General features: G+C 44.2%; 1 protein-coding gene across 1 annotated transcript; it reads right to left on the bottom strand.

The window, feature by feature from the left end:
* Nucleotides 1–570: 570 nt before the first annotated feature.
* Nucleotides 571–25806, bottom strand: LOC127225136 (protein NDRG3-like). The gene is made up of 14 exons (XM_051188427.1): nt 25785–25806; nt 24470–24616; nt 22937–23057; nt 20402–20464; nt 19559–19619; nt 18738–18824; nt 12892–12948; nt 6940–7043; nt 5810–5875; nt 5644–5695; nt 5275–5322; nt 1531–1566; nt 1143–1194; nt 571–767 (listed from the first exon to the last, which is right to left on the bottom strand). The coding sequence occupies exons 1-14, from the start codon at nt 25804–25806 to the stop codon at nt 586–588; spliced, it is 1098 nt and encodes a 365-aa protein (XP_051044384.1). The 3' UTR covers nt 571–585.
* Nucleotides 25807–25826: the final 20 nt, after the last annotated feature.

The following is a 25826-nucleotide window of genomic DNA, read 5'->3' as shown; positions in this document are numbered from 1 at the left end:
AGCACACCTGCCTACTATCTTCTCCTTAGCGGCCACTCTTTAACACAAAGACCCACTGAGCTCCAATGCTTGAGTGAGCTCAGGTACCACAGCCTTTCCTGGGAATTTTGTCTCCCCTTGCTCCTGAGGAGGCTGGCTGCCTCTTCAACACTGCTCTGGAAGCATATTCTCCGTAGGAAGGTTACTTACACTGTTGTTGGAAGGAAATTAATGTGGATGCCAAAGCTGACCACCCGAGTTCAATCCCAGGGGTGGAAGAAAAGAATCAGTTCATGAATGTTGGTCTCTTACCTCTACCCATGCACTCACACTCATACACACTAAATAAATAAGTGTGAAAATAACTTTAAGAGACATTGAAATGTTATAGCAATGGCATGGGTATGGTTCTTAGTAGGTAAAAGGGCTATGTGGAGAGAATGGTAAATCCAGGCTATGAGAGACAGACAGAGACAGAGAGAGACAGAGATGCTGTGAACATGCATGAGTGAAAGAAACTGGGGGCCAGCAGATGGGATGAAATGTTCTATTACGGAGTGATCATCTGAAGGAGGGACTTGCATGGTCCAGGGAGGACCCTTCTGCTTAGCAAGGCACCTCCATGGCCTGGTGTGTGTTCAGGAGACTTGGAGCCTCACAGGATTCTTGAGTTTCATCTGACTGATCAATGGTCACAGGTTGGATGAAATAAATTTTTTCAGATCCGATGTTACTGGGGGCTGAGTGGGTTCGTGATCGGGTGAGCCGGGTCATGCTGGCAGATGGTACTGTAACAAAGAACCAGGAGATTAGGAGGAGGAGCTCGGTGAAGCCCAGGTACTCTACAAGTACCTTACCTTTCCCAGCCCACCTCAGATGATGCCCAGGACAACATAAGAGGTGCCCCCCACTTAGCACTATTTGCTCAAGGTGAGTGACTGTATACAAGGCTGCTTTGATCCATTTCCAAGGACCACCTGTCACAGGTAAGTGGTGATGAGCGTCTGCCCATCTCATTTTTATGCATAGATGAACTTGCCACATCCTGTTGGTTTGCACTTTAAGGCTGGTTAGTCAATGGGTTGGTTATATTCTGAGAACTATGGACTCTTGGATGTCAAACTTATGCCATCACCCATAAATAGAAAGCATATACTACTCACTGTAGCCCATTCCCTGCAAAAAGTACTTGAAGGCTTCGGTGAGCTTCCCAGGCTGGGGGTACAAAACAAGAAGTCATCAATCATTTGTGCATGGAGGCACGATCTTTAATCCCAGCACTCAGGAGGCTGAAGCAAGTGGATCTCTGTGACTTTTTAGACCAGCCTGGTCTATATATCGAATTCTTGGCTGGCCAGGCCTACATAGTAAGAGCCTGTCTCAAAATGAATGAATGAATGAGTGAACGAATGAATGAATGAAGCAAACAACAACAAAGAAAAATTTAAAAAAGGGTAGAGGGGTAGCAATGAGCATGTGTGTGTGTGTGTGTGTGTGTGAGAGAGAGAGACACACACACAGTGCACGTATTTATTATGAACATGTTCTTACCTGAACTACTTGGGGCAGTCCTCCACAGTCTGCCATCTAGAAGAGAAAGAACACCCAAGTCAGCAGGACCTCCACTAAGGGGAATGCTCTCAGCATCCCAAAACCTTTCAAAGGGTCTATTTGGCTGACTTGATTCTATATGTTTGTTTGTTTATTGGCAGGGGCTCTTCATGTAGCCTTGGTTGTCCTGGAACTCTATGTAGACCAGGCTCCCCTAAGACTCACAGAGATCCTCTTGCCTCTGTCTTCTGAGTGCTGACATTGAAGATATGCACCACTATTGCTGGCTTTGGATTGTCTCTGTTCAATGGGATATGAATTCCATGGTTTCATTGTTAAAAAGCTTTATGCCAGGCATGGTGTCACACACACATCTTAGCAGAGGCAGGTAGATCTCTGTGAATTTGATGCCAGCCTGGTCTACAGGACAAGTTCTAGGACAGCCAGAGCTACACCAAGAAACCCTGCCTTAAAATCCCCTACAAAACCAAAACAAAAAACAAACCAACCAACAAAATAAAACTTTATTTAAAAGGGAGCTGTGGTTTAAGATATGGAATGCCACAGATATCCTAAGGGTTTGAGGATGAGTCCATGGCTTGGATTAGGTGCCTGCTGTGCAAGCATGAGGACCAGAGTTCAGATCCCAGAACCAGCCTCAGTAGTGCCTGTCCGTCACCCCAGTGCTCAGAAATGAGGGGCATAGAGAGGCAGATCTTTGGTCCCATTAGCCTGTCAGCATAACCGAGCCTATGAAAGACTCAGGCCGGAGAGAAGGTTCAGTGACTAAGAGTACTTAGTCCTAGCAGGGTGGTGGTGGCAAGTGCCTTTAATCCTAACACTCAGGAGGCAGAGGCCAACGGATCTCTATGAGATCAGTAAGACTGGCCTACATAGTGAGTTTCATAGCTAGGGCTACAAAGTGTGGCCCTCTCTCAAACCAAACCCATTGTTGGCCTTTGACCTTCACACATTTGCATGTACACCTCCAGGCATGTTTGTACACACCCATAAGTGTGCACAAGTGTGTGGGAGAGAGTATGGTTATGCTTGTGTGTGGGAGTTTGTGTGCATGCATGCGTGTGTGTGTGTGTGTGTGTGTGTGTGTGTGTGTGTGTGTGTGTGTGAGACAGTTCATGTGTGGTGTGTTTTAGGGAGTAAACCCAGATGGCCAAGCTGACATGGCAATGCCTGTACTTGGTAGGCTATCTCACAGGACAAGGAGACATTATTGTTACCCATCAGATAACCCAGCATCTGTTCACATGCATCAGGAGCTGTGCTGTCTGCAGTAGCCCCAGAGCACCAGGCCAGTTCCCAAAATGCATGAACAGAGGCTCCAGTTCAGACACACTCAGCTGGAGCTCCTGTCAGGGACTATATAGCCCTGGCTGGCCTGGCCTTGAACTCACAGACATCCTCCTGTTGCTGGCTTCTAAGTGTTGTGATTAAAGGTGTGTGGCACCATGCTCAACCAATGGAGAGAGTATGTTTAGTTTTTTAGACCGAGCCTTGACTTTTATCACCTAAAAAATTCTATGTTCACTTTGCTTTCTTTGTGCTTTTTAACACTTGAGTCTGTCTTGGATACAGGACAATCAGAAGCCCTGCTGACGTGTTTCTTTGTTTTAGACAATCTTGTGAGGTCTTTAGATCTTACAGCCTGAACCCCTACAAGTCTGCCTGGGCACATACCACATTCAGATTTTGATGCTTTCCCAACCTTCTTGGTAAAAGGTAAACAATCCTGTTGCCAGGAAGTTTTATTAAAGGCTGTCTTGTAGGTAAGCCTATGATGGTATCTCAAATGCCGGGCCTCCAACGTTCCAGGAAGAGGAAAGAGAAATGGCAATGGGGGGAATCTTCACACTAGCTCAGAAATTTAGGTAAAAAGTGGCTGTTTGCCAATCATGGTAGCCCATATCTTTAATCCCAGCACTCAGGAGGCAGAGGCAGGCAAATCACTGTGAGTTCAAGGACAGCCTGGTTTACATAGTGAGTTCTGGGCTAGCCAGAGCAATATAGAAAGACCCTGTATCAAAAAGAAAACAAATAAAAAAGTAAGAGTTTCTGTCTGGGGATATAGACTTGTCAGAGTGCTTACCTGGCATACATACACAAAACGTGTGGCTCAATCCCTAGCACTGCATGAATTACGTACAGTGTTACATGCCTGAAATCCCAGAACTTGGAAGGTTCAGAAGTTCAAGGTCATCTTCAGTTACACAGATTTGAGGCCATTCTGGATACATGAGACCTTTTCTCCCCCAAAAGAGTTGCTGTCTACCTGCATAGAGTGTACCTATCCTAATTACCAATACAGCAAGGTTAAGACTGTAAAAGCATTTCCATTTTGTTTGATTCTCTCAATGACACTGAATTATTAACATTTTTAAAAACATATCTTCTTTTTAAAGAACTGTGGCCTTTTTGTTTTTCCTTTAAGACTGTGTAACCCTGGCTGTCCTGGAACTCACAATGTAGACCAGGCTGGCTTCCAACTCACAGGAACTCACCGGCATCTGTCTCCCTGGTGCTGAGATTAAAAGCATGTGCCACTATACCAGACCAGTGAGTCATTAACATTTTTGTTACAGTTTTTGATTTTTAGACATTCTCCCTATGTAGCCAAAGATGGCCACCAAGTCGAGATGCTCCTTCTACCTCCCAAGTGCATTACAGATGTGTGCTATCATATCTGGCCTATGCAGTTTTGGATGATCTCAGGAAGTGTTTGTCATGAATGGGGGGAAAACAGATCTGGAGCTATAAATACTTTGGGGGTGCATTTTGAAGCAGGTTTTTCTGTGTAGCCCTAGTTATCCTGGAACTTGCTCTGTAGACCAGGCTAACCTCAGACTCAGAGATCCACCTGCCTCTGCCTCCTGAGTGCTGGGATTAAAGGTATTTGCCACCTTGCCTAGTGTATACCTTCTGATTTTTAATAATATCAAATAGTACAGGAAAAAGACACTAATAGCAGGGCTGGGGAGATGGTTCAGTGGTTAAGAACATTGACTGCTCTTCCAAAGGACCTGGGTTCAGTTCCCAGAACCTATATGGCAGCTCACAACTGTCTATAATTCCAGTTTCAGGTACCCTCACATAGACATACATGCAGGTAAAACACTAATCCTCATAAAATAAAATAAATAAATTTAAAAAGACACCAGTACCTTTACTATATATAATCCTTTGACTAGGATTATGAACAATTTAAATTTTTTGTTCTGTTTATTCTGTTTTCTAATCTGTATGAGGACTGTGGTGGTTTGAAAGGGAATGGCTCCATAGGCTCACATGTCTGAATGCTTGGTTCCCAGTTGACAGAACTGTTTAGGAAGTGCTAGGGGGTGTGGCCTTGTCAGAGAGGTATGTCACACGGGGTAGGCTTTGAGGCTGACTTGTGCCTTCCCCAGTGTGCTCTCTGCACCCTATGTGTGGATGTGAGCTCCCAGCTGCCCCTGTCATCGTGTCTTTGCTCCATCATCATGGACTTAACCTTCTGTAAAACCAATTAAACACCTCCTTTTATATGTTGCCTTGGTCATGGGGTTTTACTGCAGCAATATGAAAGCACCTAACATGAGAATGAATATACTCAGGAAGTTCTGTTCCTTTTTGTTTAAAACGGTGAATGACAGGGTCTTGGGAAGCTTTTCTGTGACACTTTCCTAATAACACCCTAACTTGAAATCATACTAACTCACTTAAAGTGGTTGGCAGTGATAGAAAACACATTACCTTCAATAAAGTTGTATTTATAGGGTCGAGGCGAGAATTACATTCAACCTTTAAAAAAAAAAAAAAAGGAGAAAACAATTTTATGAGCTGTAGGAAAATATTCAGTGGCCTGGAATCAGAATGACCCAACAAGATTAACATCTGGGAATGAGCTGGCAAAACTGGTTTAGCAGAGGCACTTGCTGCCACCCTGATGACCTATGTGTGATCCCCAGAGCCCAAATGATGGAAAATATGTAAAAGTAAAACCCAGTAGGTGCAACTAGGTACAGCATGACCGGTGTGGTCGTGTTCCGTGACACCATGTCAGCTGTGTGCCTGCCACACACACCTGACTACACTTCTGTCCCAGCCTCCTCACATACTCACCACAGCCTCCACAGCAGGTGAACTGTCCCCTACCACCAGTAAAGTAGAACACCTACGGACACACGGGAGAAGAGGAGTCAGTCCCAAGTAAGCACAAACACTGTGGACAATGGATTCGTCGTGACAGGAAGACACAGCGATGCAGTCGGGAGACTGAGGAACTTACTTTAATGTTTTCGACCTGTTGTCGTTTTGGCCTGGTTTGGGTCTTTTAATCTTCAGGTCTCTGCGTCTAGACAAACAAAGCAGAATCAGTATCGTCTGCAGGAAAATCATGGCCCTTCATGTGTTTCCTAGACATGTAATCCAAAGCGTGATGGAGTAGGAACACTTTCTTCGCACCCGCGGAAGGAAAGGCCCTGAGCTGTTCTCCTGAGCAGCTGTTTCCATGGCACCCTGCAGCGAGATATTCACTCTGTCAGCACCTGTTGCACTGAGGGCAGGAACAGGGATTTTATGGGATGCTAAAAAAGGGGGAGAACTAAGCGGAGCAGTGGTGGTGCACCCCTTTAGTCCCAGGACTTGGGAGGCAGAGGCAGGTGGATCTCTGTGAGTTCAAGGCCAGCCTGGTCTACAAGAGTGAGTTCCAGGATAGTCTCCTAAGCCACACAGGGAAACCCTGTCTCAGGAAGAAAAAAAAAAAAAAAAAACGGTGGGAGAGAACTTTAAAGCTCAGACAGGAGCACTCAAGGTAACTTGAATTTTCCAAGTGGTCTGTAGGAATGAGCCCCTTAGGAAGAGGGAATGGCATACTTTTACTGTTTGGGATTAAGGAGGGGAACGGACTTTCCTTGTGCCAGTGTAGTATAGGATTTTATTTCCAGTGCTGGGATCAAACACAAGACCAAGCATTCTACTAATAGAATTTCAACTGAAAATAGGGACACCCTGGAGAGCAGGTTCAAGCCTGGCTAGGCTCCCTACTGGCTGTGTAACTCTGGGGAAGTTACATGAAGAGGAGACTGTTTTTACCCTGAGAGGCAGTTCCCAGGCAGGAATCAGCACACTTCCCCAACTCTGACAATGGAGGAAGCCATGTGGAGAATTCTGGAATACATAACTTCTGTTTTATATTTCAGCACCACAGGCTACTTCTGCCTCATGAAACAATTCCAGCAAAGAGCAATTAAGTCAAAGCCCAGTGTTCTCTCCTTTCTTTTTCTATATACATGTTCAATTAGCACATACAGGCTACCACACAGCATGGGGAAGGTGGGGGGAGTTCCCTGCCTCTTTTCTCTTAAAGACAATTGTCATCTCTTTTGAACTGGTCTACAGGAATAGGAAACACTGTACCTATCATAAGAACGCAGGAAAAGCTCTAGGTTTCCTTGGTTGATATCTTGGGCAATGTGTAGTCTGTAACTTTGAATCAGTTCCAGGTTGGTCCTCAGCTCTTCCTAGAATAAGCAGAAGACATATTCTAAGCTACAGAGAACACAATCTGAGAATGCATGTGCATGCACACACACACAAACACACACACACACACACACACACACACACACGCACACCATGTCAAACCAATACATTTTAAGCTTACTGGGAATGTTAAATGGGCTTTTTTTTTTTTTTTGCATTGGTGGGACAATGCGTATCAGGAATAGTTGGGAAGATAATAAATCTATTGCTGTGTGTAAATATCACCATGAAGCCTTACAGAGAAACAGAAATAAAGAAAAAAGCTTGCACTCTACAGCATAGGCATGAAGGGAGCCAAGAAGATAAACTAAGGTCACTACCTGAAACAGAAGGCACTGAAACAATCATTCTCAGGAAATATGGCAGGCACACCAACTGCAACCTAAAGACATTATAATGAGAAAAATGAATAGTGCAGTGGAGACGATGACTCAGTCACTAAGTACCTGTGTGCAAACATAAGGACCAGTGAAGGTGCACCCTTGCAATCCCAGACCTGAGAGGCAGAGACAGGGAGATCTCTGGGGCTCCCTGGACAGCCAGCCTAGCCTAACCAGCCAGGAACAGGTCCCAGAGAGATTCTGACTCAGCAACAGGACATTTCCTAGGGAATAACACCAGATACACACACATGCATACATGCACATATGCATGCATGTGCATGCACGCACACACACACACACGCATGCATTTACGCACATATACATATACACGAATACGCAAGAAATGAAGACTATGACAGACAACAGTATAAGTAACAGTAATAGTGAGGAACTAGAACAGCAGAATTTCAGATAAGAGAGGAAAAAATGCTACTCTGAGACAGGTAGAGATTGCTCTAAGGGGCAAAACAAAGATATCTCTGAATTCTTCATATGTGACCCATTAAACCTTCTGATAGCTTTGTCATTAAACATCACACTTTAACACAGGCCAGAGCATTTGCTAACCTGGAGACCCTGTGCCTGGATTAAGCTACAAAGCTGGTGGGGTCTGAGAAGCTACACAAATATCAGAGACAAGGGGGAACTGTCACTAAAGAAAAACCTAAATTACCCCAGCCCCCAACTTACTGGCCCTTAATTGACTTAGATAGCAGAGATTTTAGAAGTCACACAGCTTGGCACTACATCATTGCTCCTACTCTAGCTTTGCTGTAGACAACACTTCTAATGTATGGGGTATGATAACAGTTGCCTAGGTAACAGCAGAAGTTTGAAAGCTGCTTTTGCTGAAAAGACTGACCCTTCATTTGAGCCTGTAACTATCTGATGGGCAATGAAAACAGGACAAAGAGGCTTGGAGCTGTGTCTTTCTCCTTTGCTGTTCTGATATTTGGATCAGGTCCCCTCAGCTCTGCATGGAAACATGTTGTCCATCTGGGAAATGTTTTGCAGAAATGTTACCTTGGAGACAGTTTGCTTCTTCTGCCCTGTACATCAGTTCCTTCAGCATCTATCACAGCTCAAGCCCTTCAACCCTACATAAGGCCCAAGCTAACTACAAGGCCAGGATGTTTGCACAAGACAATCATGTCGACAGCAGGAGAGACTCAGCAGTTCTGGGGAAAGTCATTGGCATCTTTTGAAATGATGCCCACATTTAGCTCACCCCAGAAGACCAAGGGCTCGCTACTGCCTTTGTTCAGTGAGTAGCAGCCTGGACCCCACTGTGATCATTACTGTCTCCCTTACATCAGCCATCTGCAGCATAGTCACAGTAAAGTCTTATCTGTCATGGTCCTAATATAGGACTTTGGTCCCCTTCCTCCCGTCTCCAAGCCTTCAGAGCCTACACTGCAGCATTATTGGTATATAAAGGGCAAACAGGGACCCAGTCACTAGTGCAAATATTTAAGGCAAAAACTGAATTATAGAATTCCCCTCCTTCTACCAATACACATGAATCTTTAAAAAAACATGAACTGTACTCTTATATACATGCTGCTAACATATACTTTCCTACTTTCACTTAGGCCTGGGAGAGAGTATTTATTAGCAGGATAGGAAGAGCAATTATATTTTTTATATTATCTGTTTTCTATATCCCCATTAATACTGAAATCATGGGGCTAGAAAGATGGTTCAGAGGTTAAGAACACTCACTGCCTGTGTTTTCAGAGGTCTTGAGTTCAATGCCCAGCAACCACATGGTGGCTCACAACCATCTATAATGATATAATGAGATCAGTTGTCCTCTTCTGGCCTGCAGGGATACATGCAGATCGATAGAACACTGTACACATAATAAATACATCTTTAAAAAGAAAACTCATTGAAATCACTTTTTTATGCTATCTGAGGCAGGGTCTCATATAGCCCAGCTGACCTTCACCTCAACATGTAGCCAAGAATGACCTTGAACTCTTTCATTCTCTGCCTCCACCTTCTGAGAGCTGCAACTACAGATAAACTTGCCATATCCTACTAATATAGTTCTGAGGTTGAACTCATTGCCTCATGCAAGCTAGCTACATCCCCAGCCCACAGCTCGTTTTTAATGCCACAGCACAAGTGTGGACAATTCTGTGGAGTTAGTTCTCTCCCCCCATCTTCACATGGGTTCAGGGATTGACCTTTGTTCATCAGGCTTGAGGGACAAGCTCTTTTACCTGCTGAGCCATCCTGCTTGTCCATGATCACTGTCTTTTGTTTGGCTAATCTGGTAAATAATAATGTGGGAAGGGTGTCACTGGTTTTGCTCTCTCTCTCTCTCTCTCTCTCTCTCTCTCGTGTGTGTGTGTGTGTGTGTGTGTGTGTGTGTGTGTGTACATCCGTGCCCTCATGCATATGTCTCTCACAGTGCCTGTCATAGGATAATGTTCTGGAGTCTGGTCTTTCTTTCACCATGTGGGTCTCTGGGACCAAACTCAGGTCCTCAGGTTTGGCAGAAATCACCTTTATCCTTGGAACCATTCTGGCAGCCCAGTTGTATTTTTCTCATTAGTGAAAAATGAGCATTATTCATGCTTTTTGTATATATGATTTGGGCAGCCTAGGCTGACAAGGAACTTACTATGTAGCCGAGGCTGGTCTGAATACCTGATAGTTTTTGTCCCCACCTCCCAAGTGCTGGGATTACAAGCCTGCATCATCATCCTGGCTATAATTCATGTTTAAAAATGATTATCTAAATCCAAACAAATTTAACCAAGGCCATTCTTAAAAAACCTGTTTGCTACTTAAATTTAGCTAAAAGTGCTTTAAAAATATTTTTGTTTTTAATGTGTGTAAGTGTTTGCATGTGTGTTAGTGCACTATGTACATGAAGTGCACAAGTTAGCCAAAAGAGTGCATTGGATCCCCTCAAACTGGGGGCACAGTTGTGAGCTGCCATGTGGATGCTGGGAGCTAAGCCTGGGTCCTCTGCAAGTGCTCTTGACTGCTGAGCCAACTCTCCAGCTCACGGTGTTTTTTTCTTTACAATGTCTTCCCTTTCTAAGTGAGATATGACTCTGGGTGCACCCCTTCCAGCTCTGATAACACAGGAGCATCACCAATGACTTCAAAGAAAATCTTTGTTCAGAGACAAGGGAAAAATTGTGACCTACATTCCCTAAGGAAAGCAGTGGAGATGAAGGACCGTGTCATTTTTATGCCTATTATTTATCTGTCCACTAGGTGAAGCAATTTCTCCAGCTTAGACTCCTATCAGTATTCTGGTGGTTTTTCAGTCTTAGGAATAGATGTGCAGATCTCTCTCTCCCTCTTTTTTATCTTTTTCTTAAATACTTACCTGTTTCAAGTGCCCTGATACAATCCATACACCAATCTAGTGACAGATGACTGTGTCCCAAATCTATCAAGAATGAAGCATGAATAAGAAAAGGGGAATCTTTTTTGTTTTGTTTTGTTTTGAGACAGGGTTTCTCTGTGTAGCTTTGTAGATCAGGCTGCCCTCAAATTCACAGAGATCTACCTGCCTCTGCCTCCTGAGTGCTAGGAATAAAGGCATGTGCCATCACTGCCCAGCTTGAAAAGGGGACTCTTAAGAGGATCTAAGAATTAGGATTCCTGGAGGAAACACCATGCTGGGAATGAAAATAGCCACTCCAATATCCCTGCACCAGGAGAAGACTACCCCAGTTCCAGGGACAGACACATAGGTAAAGCATACTCTATGGTTTTTATCTTTTCTTTAGGTCTGGATGACTGTGGCAAGGTGAGGATTTTTCTCTTTCTGGTTTTGGCCAAAACTAAAAACAAACTAAAATTTCCATATGAGAATCTATACATCATACACACACAATGTTGTTTTCTCTTAATATGGACAAATAAAAGCCAAGTATTTTGGCCAGCAGTCCTAGTGGCAAGTAAATAATTCCTACAGCTGAAAATTAACAAGTGGGAAGTAGACGTATTCAGAAAGACAAAAGGACATTTATGCTAAACTCTGGCCTCTATATACATGCACCCACACGTAAACATGCATCCACATGCATATGTACAAACATATGTATCACATATACGCAAAGAAAGAAAGGATATGGACTTTGGAGGTGACCTTGGATTCAAAGTCAACTCCACAGAGAATGGGGTGGAAATGAAATGCCTACTCATATATGAAATTCTCAAAGAACTGAAGCTAAAATTAGAAACTATTGTTAACTCCATTTACAATATGGATAACAATAAATCTGGGCCTTGGTTTCTCTATTGTATGATCAGGCCACAAAGCCTCAGAAAAATAACTAACCTGGGATATCTGAACCAATAGTTATTTGTTTTGTTTTGTTCTTTTGAGACAAGGTCTCTATGTAGCCCTGGCCATCTTGGAACTCAGTTTATAAACCAGGCTCTGTATCCTGGAATTCACAGAGATCAGCCTGCCGCATCTGTCCCCCAAGTGCAGGGATTAAAGGTGCATGCCACCATACCCAGATTTTCTTTTAAATTTTGTTGAAAATTCTTATTTTATGTTTGGCTATTTTTGCCTGCATATGTGTCTGTGCACCACATACTTGCAGTGACTGCTGAGGCCATAAGAGGGTGTTTGATCCCCTGAGACTGAAGGTTATAGACAGTAAGTACATGGAGCTAGAACTCGAACCTGGGACTTCAGAAAGAACAACCCATGCTCCTAATTGCTGAGCCATCTCTCCAGCCACCTAGTATAGCTTTTAAAGTACTTAGCACATACATAGCCAGTAGAGGGCAACAGCTTGACCTCTCCAACCCTTCCACTTTCCTTTAGGCATATTTAGAATATTAAGTATGCACACTGAGCAGCCTTTACTCCCTGCTGGAACTGTTCCCTCCACACTCCAGCCACTCAATGAGCTCTTGGTCTCATTGCTGCTTCTCCATCACTCACTTCACTCACTTTTCCCTTTGAAAACAGGACTGGAGGCAAATCCCCACCAACAATTACCCACGGGACAATGGCCACCCTGCTGCAGATTTCAGTGTCCATCAGTCCATGGGGGCTGAATAAGATCATCTCTAGGCTCCTCTCACAGTAACATTTCAGCGCTCTGCTTTTTCCTTCTTCTTCTGAAGTTTTGTGTTTCTGTGAAGCCTTTCCTGAACCTCCTGATGGCTCTAAAGATGTCTGGTGAGGCACTGGTGTTGTCAAACATTCACAGATGGCATTCTGCTCACAGGGGACAGGTGGGGGACATGCTGTTTTCTGTCACTCTCCAAGTGCCAAGATCCCTGAGGCTAAGAGAAGCCTGTCCCACAGGCCTGGCCTTTGCAGGACCACATGCCCTCTGACTGCATGGGTCATGCTACCTGCCAGGATGCAGCAGATTGCAAGGTACCTCTTTCTTTCCTAAAGCACAACAAAGCCAGTAAACCCAGCTCTTCAGCTTGCACAGGTGCTTACCTGCCCAAAGTGATGAGCCAAAATTATGTCCACAATGTTGGTTGTCAAGCCTGAGAGCTAGAAGATAAAAACCATGTTAGGAGAGTGAGCATATGTGAGCATTTCACTGGCTGTCCACTAAAGGAAGGTGTCCTTTACACAGATCATCTTTCAAAAACAAACCAAAAAACACAGATCAGTATCATTTCAAAGGAATGTGGAAAAAGCAAAAGTGTAAGGAACAAACTAAGAGTTCTTTCCATGGTATGAGCAGAGCTTACCTTGAAGTGGGGCTGGAAGGAATAGTGGCCATTCCTTCAAAACTGTGACAGCCGAGACTCTGGCAGTCTGCTGCTTCGCTCCTGCCCCATTTCAGCATCTCCACTGGGTTGATTTACAACCCTGTCCAAGACGTGCAAGGGGCAGAAGAATTCCTCCCAGCTGTAGCCATCTTTATTTCAGGCAGTGGGAGGAATAGCTATATTTACAGAATGTTCTCACATTTTGAACGTTTTCCTCCCAATCCTTCCCATTTCAAAATGATGCATCTCATATCTAATAAATGCAGCAATCTGTGTAAATCTGGAGACAGTCTATTTTCAGAAACATCTCCAGCTCAAATGATCTTGCCAATTCTCCTCTAAGCTTTCTTCGGGGCTTGGGATGGGATTCCTACTGAGGACTTGATTCGCAGGTGAAGTACGGAGTTGGAGGTGGGATGCAGAAGAGGAGATGAGGGAGAGGCATGGACATGGGTCAAAGATTAAGGAGGAAAGGTGGCCTGAAATCATCCTGTGGGCTGTCAGTGAGCCGTAGGCTACAGGAGGAGGAGGGTTAGTTACTCACTTCATGTGCTGCACTATTCACAATGCTCAGACACCCAAAGTGTCCTATGAATGTCACTAGGTTGTTACACATCTAAGTGTGGGGGTGGTGTACTAGACAGGTGAGCACATTTCACATGAGTCAGACTGTGAGAACTGCACAGCAGCTGGCAACAGCAATCCTGGTACACTCCATCCAAAGCTAGGGAAGGCAGAACTTCTCAAAATGTAAATGAGTGTGGGGAGGGGTGGACAGACTGTTTAGACTCTGGTCTGTTGGTAGACAGAATGTTTATAAATAATTATAAAAGTATACATGCTTATTATATAAAATTAGGAAAGATTAAAACATGAAAAACTATCATTTGTAACTAATTAACAGAGGAAGATGGAATAACTACTCACAACTTACTTCCCTATTTTCTTTCTTTTTCTTTTTAGAGATAGTATTTCTCTGTGTAACAGCTCTGTAGTCCAGGCTGGCCTAGAACTCACAGAGATTCAGCTGCTTCTGCCTCCCAAGTAATGGGATTAAAGGAGTGTGCCACCATCACCTGGCCCATCTTTGTTTTGTCTTGTTCTTGTTTTCCAAGGCAGGGTTTCTCTGTGTAGCTTTGGAGCCTGTCCTAGAATTCACTCTTGTAGACTTGCTGCCAAGCCTGAAGATCCTAGACCCAACATGGTGGATAAAGGTAATCAAATGCAGAGGGTAATTTTTGATAGCCAGAAGCCTGATATGTCATGGGTACACACTTGCACACACACACACACACACACACACAAACACACTAATAATGAATATAATTAAATAGATGTAAAAGTGATCATCAGGGCTGTGGAAATGATACATGCTTAAGTTGCTTGCTACACAAGTGTAAGTACTGTGGTAGTTCAGACACCCAGAAACCCATACAAATACGGGGAGAGTGTTGAAACCCATCTGCAATCCCAGCCTCAGAAGGCAGAAACAAGGATACCCACCGACACACACACACACACACACACACACTCTCTCTCTCAGAGCAAACTGATCAGTAGGACCAGCCATACGAATGAGTTCTGAGTTTGATTGAGAGACCCTGCCTCAATGGCTAAAGTGAAGCAGGGATACAGGTTCCTGATGGGAGATGTCATTCTGTAAATATGTTTCTCTTATTGGTTAATGAATAAAGCACTATAGCCAAATAGGAAGGCAAGATAAGCGGGACTAGGAGACAAGAAGGATTCTGAGAGATGTAGTAAGGAGGAGTCAAGATGTAGGATTTGAGAGAAGAAGTCCGGACCCTCTCCACGGAAAGATGAGACCACGTGGAAACACTTAGATTAATAAAAATGGGTTAATATTTAATACAGAGCTAGCCAATAATAAACACTTGTAGTAGGCCAACAGCTTTATATCTAATGCAGCATCTCTATGTGTTATTTGGGGCTGATGTTATTATGGGGCTCTGGGACCAGGCTGGCAGAAAACTTCTCATAACAGGTTCCCAACACCAATCTTAGGCCTCCACATACACATGGGCATAGTGTAGATTAAAATAATACTTCTATTTTAGCAAGAAACTGTCTCAAAATTGCTCCTTTTCAACCTAAAAACAAAGAATAATTTTCACAAGAGGTGAGAAACACGCAAATGGGATAATGTAATACAATGCATTTCCCTTATCTCTCTTTTTTAAAAAAAAGACTTATTTAAAAATATTTTTAGACTGGTCAGTAGTGGCATACCCTTTAATCCCAGTACTTGGGAGGCAGAGACAGGCAGATCTCTGTGAGTTTGAGGCCAGCTTGGTCTACAGAGTGAGTTCCAGGACAGCCACAGCTACACAGAGAAACTTTGTCTTGAAAAACTAAAATGAAAAAAAAAAGTTTTATATTTATTTTTTTATTTTATTTTATTTGTATGGGTGTTTTGCCTGCATGCATATACATGTACCACATGTTCATGTCTGGTACCCACGGTGCTCAGAGGAAGGGCATCCAATCCTCTGGCAGTTACAAGCTGCCATGTGGGTGCTAGGAACTGAACATGGATCCTCATTAAAGTGTTCTTAACCATTGAGTCCTCTTTCTAGCCCCTAAGGATTTATTTTTTTATTGTTATTTTTAAATTGTGTATATTCATGTTTGTATGGATTTATGCACATGAGTGCAGGTGCCCTAAGAGTTCAAAAGAGGGCATCCAATCCCCTGGAACTGGGATTGCAGGTGGTTCTGAGTATTCTCATGTGGGAGCTGGGATCAAATAGGTCCTCAGCAAGAGCTGAAAGCACTCAACCACCAAACTATCTCTCCAGCACCCACCTTTAAAATTACTTACTTTTATTGTGTAATTGTGTGGGCATGTACCACACTGCATGCAGATGTCAGAGGATGACCTGGGAGAGCAGGTCCTCTTCTTCTACCATGGAGTTCCTGGGATTGAATTCAGGTCATCAGCATTGGAGGCAAGTGCCTGAACCTACTGTGCCATCTCCCTGGCCCTTGTATTTTTTTTTAAACTCATTTAGCTCAGGGATTGTTTATATTAATAAAGCCAACAGCATGCTCTTTCAGTTTCCTCTCTCCTTTGACATAGCTTAAGGGTTAATTGAATAGCTTCTTTTTTCAGATAGCAAACATCAGAAATCTTATTAAAGATAGTGATCCATTCATTCATTTTATTCATCAAGAAAGGAAAACTGCAATCCATAGACAGAAGATATTTAAGGTACAAATTGTTTATTTATTTATTGAGTGATTTTTTTTTTGAGACAGGGTTTTTCTGTGTTTTGGAGCCTGTTGTGGACTTTTGTGGAACTCATTCTGTTGACCAGGCTGGTTTACAACTCACAGAGATCCGCTTACCTCTCCTTCCCAAAGAGCTGGGATTAAAAGCATGCACCACTATTGCCTGGCATTAAGTGGGATCTAGCTATCTAGCTATCTATTTTGAGACAGTGTTTCTCTGTGTAGCCCTGGCTGTCCTGATGAGGTTCACATATTTCAAGTGTTAATTCTATTTGCCAGCATGACTGTACTAAAGAATGCCTAGGAAGCCAAGCATGGTGTTTATGCCTGTGACCCTAGCACTCTGAGGGCAGAGATAGGAGGATTTTGCTTCAATTTTAAGGCCACACTGCTTTGCCTAACAGTTCCAGATGAGCCAGGGGCATGTAGTAATGATTCCCTGTTTCAAAACAAAACAACAAACACAAATACTTAGGGTAGCATAATGAGAGATGGCTTTAGCAAAGGTACTTCCTGCCAACCTTGAATGCCTCAGTTCAGTTCCTGGAACCCACAGGGTGGTAGAGAGAACCAACTTGTGCATGTTGTTTTGTGACCTCTACAGGTACATCAAGCCACACATGTACCCATACTTATGTACACACATAACTCACAACAACAACAATAAAATCATTTGCCTGCATTTGTGCTAGGATCGGGCTCAGTGGATCAAAATGTTAGCTGCTTAAGCCTGGTGAACTGAGTTAATCCCCAGAGCCCACAGAACCCTGTAAAAAGCCAGATGGCTTGGAGTAAGATGAACAGCAACAGAAACAAGAGAGATGAGCAAGGATGAAGGCAAACCTGACTCTCTAAAGTTGTCCTCTGACCTACACACACACACACACACACACACACACACACACACACACACACACACACACACACCATTGTTTTAGGGATTGGGCTGGTAGCACCTGTGATGCCAGAATCTGAGACCTCAAGGCAGGAGAATCAGAAGCTCGAGGGCATCCTCAGCTACAATAGGGAGTTCAAAGCCAGCCTGGCATATATGATGCCCTATCTCAAAACAAACCAACATGTAAGTGGGTAAGAAGACTCATGCCTGCAATCCCAGCACTTGGGAGGCTGAGACAGGAAGACTGCCACCAGTTTGATGATAGCCTGGGCTACAGAGTAAGATCCTGTCTAAAACAATAAAAAACAAACAAAGAACCCATTCACTAAAAATAAATACATAAAACAACAAACAGTAAAAAGAGAGATGCTTAGGCAATCACCAATCACTTGTTTCAGTATGTGTCTGATGGACTTTCCCAAACAACTGGATCCTTGGGTTCTGACCTGGTGAATGGGTTAGTTTCTTGGACTCATAATGCCCTGGTATTATTAGATGACAATACAGTGTAGAGACAGGAATTAGGCCATGGGGGAGGGGGAGCGGGGGGGGGGGTGGAGAGTGCACCTAAGGACTGTGCCTTGTGCTGCTTCCTGGCTCTACTGCCTCTTCTTTCGTGCCCAGATGTCGACTGCTCCATTCTGCCATCCCCTCTCTGCAGATTCAGATGTCTGAAACTGGGAGTCATAAACGATCTTTCCTCTGTTGTTCTCTTGGGTAATGTGATGCCAGGTACACAAATCCAAGTAACACATGTGTCTAGCGAAGGTCTTATATGCAGAACGTTTTTTAAAGAAGAGATACGGGATGATGGGTAAGAGACATTTATAACAGTGCATTCACACTGGGGGCTGGAAGCTCAGTGGTTAAGAGAACTGGTGGCCCTTCCAGAGGACCTAGGTTCAGTTCCCAGCACCCACATAGCAGCTCACACCTGCCTGTAGCTCCAGTTCCAGGGGGTCCAGTACCCACTTTTGGCCTCTATGGGAACTGCACACACACAGTGCACAGATATACATGCAGGCAAAACACCCATGAACATAAAATAAAAATAAATCAAACTTTACAAAAAGTTTTTTAAAAAACCAAGCTATTTTTATAAAGGAATATGAGAAATCTAGTTTAATGACCTGGGCCTGGAACCCAAGCTTCTTAGGAGACTGAAGGGTCACAAAATTATTGCTAGCCTGAGAAATTTAGTGAGATCCTGTCTCAAAGTAAAATGAGAGCTGTGGGTATAAGTTCAGTGATAAAATGGTAGCCTAGTATGCATGAATATATGGGTTTAATCCTTAGTACCACCAACAGATGAGGGAGGAAGAGGGGAATAAAGGGAAGAGTAGAAGGAAGAGAAGGAAGAAGAGAGGGAAGAGGACCAGAAATTGAACAGATGGTCACCCCCATGCAGTACTTACTTTGGAAGCTGCCCAGTCAATCCAGCCTTTAGCACACGGGTCAATGTTAATGAGCACAAGACCTTCTACCAGCTCTGGATGATTGAGCTGAGAGAGAGACAGAGACAACGATGTAAGACTCTCACTCCCACTCTTTTCAAGCAGTGGACACGGTCAGCAGGTCTGTGCTGTGCCTCGCTGCCTTGTGCCTGGAAGGAAGGCTGCAGAGAGATGCTCTGGAGCACTTCAGACAAAACCTCTTGAAATCTGACCCAGCACCTGGGAACCTGTCTCTCAAAACGCTATTGGGGCATCTCCCCTTGCATGGCTGCTTAGGGAAGACAGCAGAGGAGGGCATGCTGAACTATCCAACTCACAGGGGACTTCCTTATGGGCAAGTGTGCTAAAACACTTGGCATAGGGGCTTATGTGGGCTGCTGTGCTACAACACGGGTTCTTGACATTTTTTCCCCTACAGCCATCTGAATAGGGAATGCCACCCCAAAGAAACACTTTCCTGTGGTCCAGGAGGAATCTCACAACAGGAGTCCTTCCACAGGGTTTGGTAGGAAACTGCAGACCCACTGTTCTGTTACACTATGGTGTCAGCTCTTCCCAAGCTCACTTTTCATGGCTGTAGCAATCCCCTCAGAAGCTGTGGCTGTGTCTCTTTACAATGTGCTGTCCTCATCTGTGGATTTTCAGGTCCTCTACACACAAAGCAAGCTTTACACACACATGTGGCTGGAGCAGCTGGAACCTACACAACCAGCACAAGCAAGCACCCAGCTGGGACTCACACACTACCTCAGGGAGTTGAGACTAATCCTTCCTGTACTTACTGCAAATCGGCTGAGGATGTAGGCTCCTGCTCCAACTCCAATACCAATGACGCTCTTCACACTGAACAAGGCAGACGACAATTAACAGTGTCTTACTCCTGTGGCGGCATTGTATAAGGCAGAGAATACAAGCGGGACACACAGCCAGGCTCTCACACTTAGTAGCTGTGAGAATTTAGGTGAGCTTCTTGTTTGAAGTCTCAAACTCCGGTACCCTTATTATTCGACAAAACCTTGTCCTACCTTTCTCTCTCTTCCCTCTCCCTCCCCTTCTTTTTTCTCTTTTACAACACCATCCACTGAGGATCGAACCTAGGGTCTCATGGCTACACTTCCCAGCAGGCATAGTACTTACTTTAAAAGTTGTCTTTATGGTTAAATGAAATATGCCTGAAATCTGGAATTCACCTTCATTGTCCCACTACCTCAAAACCCATCATCAAATTTTTGTCAAATCTGTGAATGTTGCCATCAGTTATTACCCACTCTAGTGCATCCCATGATTTCTTTGTGTTGAAGGTTCTCAGGATCAATCTTAGAGCACAGTGATTGCTAGACACATGCTCTGCTAACAAGCTACAACCCTGTCCCATTTTAAGGCATTTTATTGTGATTGTTTATGAAGCAGCCAATCTCCTAACTAAGGTCAATAAACAGTGACTTTTCTGTTTTGCTCATTAATTATAGTTGCAGGGACAGGCACAAAAGAAATTCTGGAAACAAAAGAACAAAGAGGTGGGGATGGGTAGCTCAGTGGCAGAGCGTCTGTCGCTCAGGAGTGGAAGCCTGGGTTTGATTTGCAACAAGGCGGGGAGCAAATGGAAGACTGTACTTTGGACTCACCATAACTGTGTAAGAATGCGAGGCAGCATTTTGGCTAGCTCATCCATGGTGGGGTACTGATACCTGAAACACAAAAGGACACCTTCTGATTAGAAATCTCCCACAGTTCCCAGTCACTAGGAGACCTTGACCAGTCCAGGAGTCTTACAAGAACACTCTGGTTTTTGTTGTTGTTTTGTTTTTTTTAATCAAAGTTAAAACAACTGTGGCCTGCTCCATAACCCTCCATGACTGCCATGTGAGGAAGGAAGTTAAAGGGGCCACACTCCTTATACCAGAGGAAGCTATAGGAAGAGAACTGGTTGGATGGCCCACTATGCGCTATCTCCAAACCCGTAACAGTCACTCCCAGGCTCAGGAATGTCCAGCAGCAAGAGTCGACTCAGGAAGTAGCTCAGTCTGCCAATCATATTTAGGCAGTTAGCTGCAGCAGGAAACATCACTCCTGGGCTTGTGCACCATTATCCACTTGGGTTCCTCAGAGTACACGCTCACTTATTTCACTTAGGTCGGTGGCTCTCAACGTTCCTAATGCTGCAAACCTTTAATACATGTGGTGAGCCCCAACCATAACACTTTTTGTTGTAATTCATAAATTTAATTTTGCTATTGTTATGAATCATAATGTAACTATCTGATACACAGGGTATCAGATATACAACCTCTATGAAAAAGTCATTTGACTCCAAAGGGATCTTGACCCATAGGTTGAGAACCACACTGACTTGGGCATAAGATATGTTTATTTTATGATCTGCTTATCTGTAATATGAACTGATCCTAAAACCACCAGGCAAGCCCGGGAGGAAAAATAGGAGAGAGTCACATATGAATGGATCAATAAGGGACAGGATATTTAAAAATGAGACTGATTGTGTGTGTGTGGGGGGGGGTATGATGTGTGCATGTGTGTGTGTGTCGTATATGTATGTGTGTCTAGGGTGTGCATATTGTGTAAGGTGTGTGTGTGTAGGATGTATGTGTGTGTGTAGTGTGTGTATGTAGGGTGTATGTGGTGTGTGGTGTGTGTAGGTAGGGTGTGTGTGTGTATATGATGTATGTGTGTGTAGGGTGTATGTATGTGTGCATAGGGTGTGTGTGTATAGGGTATATGTGTGTAGGAGGTATAGTGTGTGTATGTGTGTGTAGGGTGTGTGTGTAGGGTGTTTGTGTGTGTGCATAAGGTGTATGTGCTTCTAGGATGTGTGTGTATCTAGAGTGTGTGTATGTGTAGGGTGAATGTGTGTGATTAGGGTATGTGTGTGTGTTGGGTGTATGTGTTTGTGTATATGGTGTATGCGTGTGTATGTGTGGTGTATGTTTGTGTGTATAAGGGGTGTGTGTGTGCAAGTGTGTGTAGGGTGTATGTGTGTATGTGTATGGTGTATGCATGTGTGTGTGTGGTGTATGTTTGTGTGTATAGGGTGTGTTGTGTGTTGGGTGTGTGTGTGTGGTGTATGTGTGTATAGGGTTGTGTGTGTGTAGGGTGTATTGTGGTGAATATTTGTGTGTATAGGGTGTGTGGGTGTGTGTAGGGTGTATGTTTGTGTGTATAAGGTGTGTGTGTGTGTGTGTGTGTGTGTGTGTGTAGGGTGTGTGTGTTTGGCCGCCTCTGTTCCACAACCAACAGGGAGCTCAGCCTGCTTCTACTGAACATTCTAAGGAATGGAGTGAACTCACATCATCTATGCACACATTAGCAAAAAAAATCTTGATGAATGACAACCTGTATTTCAGAGACACAACAACTTGGAAAGAGTCAACTAAGATTTTGTAACAAGACTTCTTGGGGTAAAATTCCAGATCAGCTACTTATTTGTACACTGACACAGATCCAACAGGGCTGTGTGGATCAAGTGAACTAACAAACACAAGCATTTAAACGGTGTCTGGAAGAGCCTGGGTTCCATGCAGGTGCAGACTCTCTAGAAGTTACTGGGAAATGCAGGACAAGACAGGAAGGTCTCCCTCGTCCCTCAGAACCTCTCACTGGCACCCTGTCACAGACTTGGGAGTCTGTGACGCTGACATGCAGAGCAAGTTTAGGATGATGTTGAGTGACAAGGCCAGCCAGATGGTGTCCTTGCCTGTCAAGATGGCTTCAGAATAAAGGGTTCCCAGGTGTCCAAAAGCCATCTCGGTGGGAACTCAAATGGGAAGGCACTCCCAGAGCAAGTTCAAAGGAGTCTGGGCTCAGCCTATGTGTTTGGCACTTTAAGAAGAGACACAGAAGTGACAAATGTAAAACAAAGGAGTCAGGGACAGATCAGAAGTGGTGTTCCAGACACATTCTGCCTCGTGACTGTAGGTGCATAGGTCCTGGCCACGAAGATGCACTCCTGGGTATGTGAAAACACACACAGGCCCTCCACACTCACACACAGGCTTCTGAGACCTGGGGCAGAAAGACAGGCAAGCAGCACCTAGATGTGAGAGCATCAGGGGGAGGGAGACACAGCACAGAGCCCCTACCGTCCATCCACCCCTTTGTCCTTTGGCCTGCATGCCTCCCGGAGATCTTCCCTGTGGCCTTACCCTGTTGGGAAGGAGGGTGCCCCTTCTTGCTGGCCTGGGGCGTCCACATGACAGACAGCAAAGTGCTGAGTGATCTCCTGCATGTCCTCGAAGTTGAAGAACGTGTTGAAACAGGATTTATCTGTGAGATAAGAACACCTGTGGGTCACGAGTTCTCCAGCTCTCCCTGGTTTTCCTCTGCCCAGCAAAGCTGTGCCACTGCTCCTTCAGCTGCAGTCCACTCAAGGCAGGTGTCTGCACACAGCCTGTCACTCAAGCTGCTGAAGGAAGACTCCATAGGCGGGGCCTCAGTGACTGCAGAGCGCCTGGTCCTCAGCTCTATGCAATGGGTTCAGAGTAGGAACCACCTTATGGATGTTTGCTGGGTTTCCTGGTGGTGCACGAAATAATCTTGTACCTACAATGCTGTCTTCCATGCACCTCGTTCCTCTATCTGACGAGGACACACTAATCTTCTCTTAACTGTAGCTAGAGGACATCCTGAGCAGATGCTCACCACATGGGGCTTTGTCTCTTGTCAGAACTGCTATGTGCATGGAGGAGATGCTGCTTCTTTTTTACCCTCTTAGCCTAGGGCCTTCATCACTCACTCTTCATGCTAAGGATCAGCCCTTGGCTGTCAGCTCAACACAGGCCACCTCTGGAAGCCAGAGCAGCTGGCAGGACACAGGTTAGCAGAGTCTGACCCCAAGGCTAGAGCCTAATTCTATCATGTTGAGTAGCCACTTCTGAAATCCTTAGTAGGAGATTTGGTATGGATTTCAGCTTTGGAAATATTTGTAGATATGTAATAAGACATCTTGGGGATTGACCTAAAGATTAGTATGAAATAGACTTAGTTTTACATATATCTAATAAACATAGCCTGCTGTATTATTATTATTATTATTATTATTATTATTATTATTGGTTTTTCAAGATAGGGTTTCTCTGTGTAGCTTTGTAGACCAGGTTGGCCTCAAAGTCACAGAGATCCATCTGCCTCTGCCTCCTGAGTGCTGGGATTAAAGGCAGTTGCCACCACCACCTGACCGATTTCTAATTTCTTACTGAGTTTATCAGATATTCTATCCTTTTGAAGACATGACACAAATGTAAGATGTAATTTCAGTACCCTGCATGTACCCCAGGAATGTTAACCTGCCATTCATTTTAAAAAGGGTGTTAAGACAGAGGAGTGATGTGTCTGTCTTACTTAATAGGGTGGTATTATTGTGTTCTTTAACACAAAGATTATAATGCTAAAAAAGGAAACCTATTTGGGGCTGAAGAGATGGCTCAGTGTTTAGGAGCACTTGCTGCTCTTTCAGAGGACCTAGGCTCAATTCCAGCATCTGTATGATGGCTCAAAATCACCTGTAACTCCAGTTCTGGGGATCCAACATCCTCTTCTGACCTCCACAGGTACTGCATGTACATAGCGAACATATATATACACACAGGCAAACATTTCACTTACATGAAACATTTCATATACATGAAATAAAATAATTATTTTCTTTAAAAGGGGAATGTGCAAAATCAAATACATACGGTTAAGCCCAATGTCATGGTATGTCAGGATAACCGGTCTATTTCCCTTCAGTGATCCCCTTATGGTGATGTGAACTATACCATGGAGTGTTTCTATGTCATGTTCCTGTAACAAGACAATGTAAGGTCTTAGAAAGGCTTCGTGAACTGTAAGCCCACCAGGGAGATGCTGTTATACATAGTATTCCTACTTTTGAATTCTTCTATCTAAATAGATAATAAAACAAACAAAATAAAACAAAAAACCCAATACGCAGAAAAAGATTCACTTTTCATTTGAAAAGCTCCCTTATGAGTCCAGGAAATACCTGTTGAGAATAAACTTGTAATTTGGCTGTGGGAAGGAGATCAGCAAGTTGGATAAGGAGCCAGGCAAGACCTGTTAAGGAAACAGCAACATCAAGTTCTTTCTGGGCGAAAGTCAGAGGCATCAAAGCCTCTCTAGGCATGTCTGGCTGCAGAGTATTTCCGTAGTGTGAGAGTTTGTTGTCAGAGTCAGCTCCTGCTCGTCGGGGTCCGTCTGCCTTTCACAGGCGCTGGCAGGTACCATAATGGGACACTGTGAGTCCTTAGTTAACAGACATCGGTGTCAGGATGTCACACCCAGGAAGTAAGTTAACATCAAAGGGGGCACTGGCATCACACACATCCTGTTCCCCACTCCGTTCCATGCTTCCTGCCTAGCAATCGGAGACCCTACCTGAAGCGCTTGTTGTGACCGTTCCCATGCAAAAGAGTGGGAGACCTCTCTCCTGCCACATGGACTCTGATTTCTTTCTCCAGAGACAACCCCCACCACCATACTGTTGCCTGTTGGTCTATGTCATCAATAACTCTTCTAATAAACTCCCTATTTATCAGTAATATGTCTCGGTGTCCTTTTATGTTTTAGGTATGCTTCTGGTATGCCTAAAACACACTATGTAAATCAGGCTAGCTTGAAAAGCACAGGGATTCACCTGCCTCTGCCACCTGAGTGCTTGCTGGAATTAAAGGCATGCATCACCATAACTGGACTAAGGATTTATTTGTGTGTATGTGTATGCTGCATGTGCTCCATATGTGTGCCTGGTGTTCCAGAGGCCAGAAGGAATTGAAGTTACAGGAAGTTGTGAGCTACCATGTGGGTGCTAGGAACCAAACCCTGGTCCTCTGCAAGAACAGCAAGTGCTCTTAACCATTGAGTAATCTCTCCAACCTTCAGGATCCTCTTGAGCCCCACATCCCATCCAAAAATCTATCAAACAGACTCCAAAAGGTGTATCTGCCTGGAATCTCTCTCCTTTCTTGGGTGTGTCCTACATTTGACCCTTACAGGAGTGGCTCTTGGCTGCCATTTTTGTAGAATGAAACCTTT

Source organism: Phodopus roborovskii, unplaced genomic scaffold (assembly GCF_943737965.1).
Source record: "Phodopus roborovskii unplaced genomic scaffold, PHOROB, whole genome shotgun sequence".
In the NCBI taxonomy this organism is placed as follows: domain Eukaryota; kingdom Metazoa; phylum Chordata; class Mammalia; order Rodentia; family Cricetidae; genus Phodopus; species Phodopus roborovskii.
Note: the sequence above shows the minus strand (reverse complement) of the source record. Positions and strands in the feature narration are given on the sequence as shown.

Coding starts and splice junctions, on each gene's coding strand:
- LOC127225136 (XM_051188427.1), bottom strand. CDS start 25,806: ATGGCAGCCAAGAGCCACTCCT. Junction 7,044..12,891: donor TGGCTCATCACTTTGGGCAG/GTAAGCACCTGT, acceptor TGCTTATTCTAG/GAAGAGCTGAGGACCAACCT. Junction 5,876..6,939: donor TTCCTGCGTTCTTATGATAG/GTACAGTGTTTC, acceptor TTGTTTGTCTAG/ACGCAGAGACCTGAAGATTA.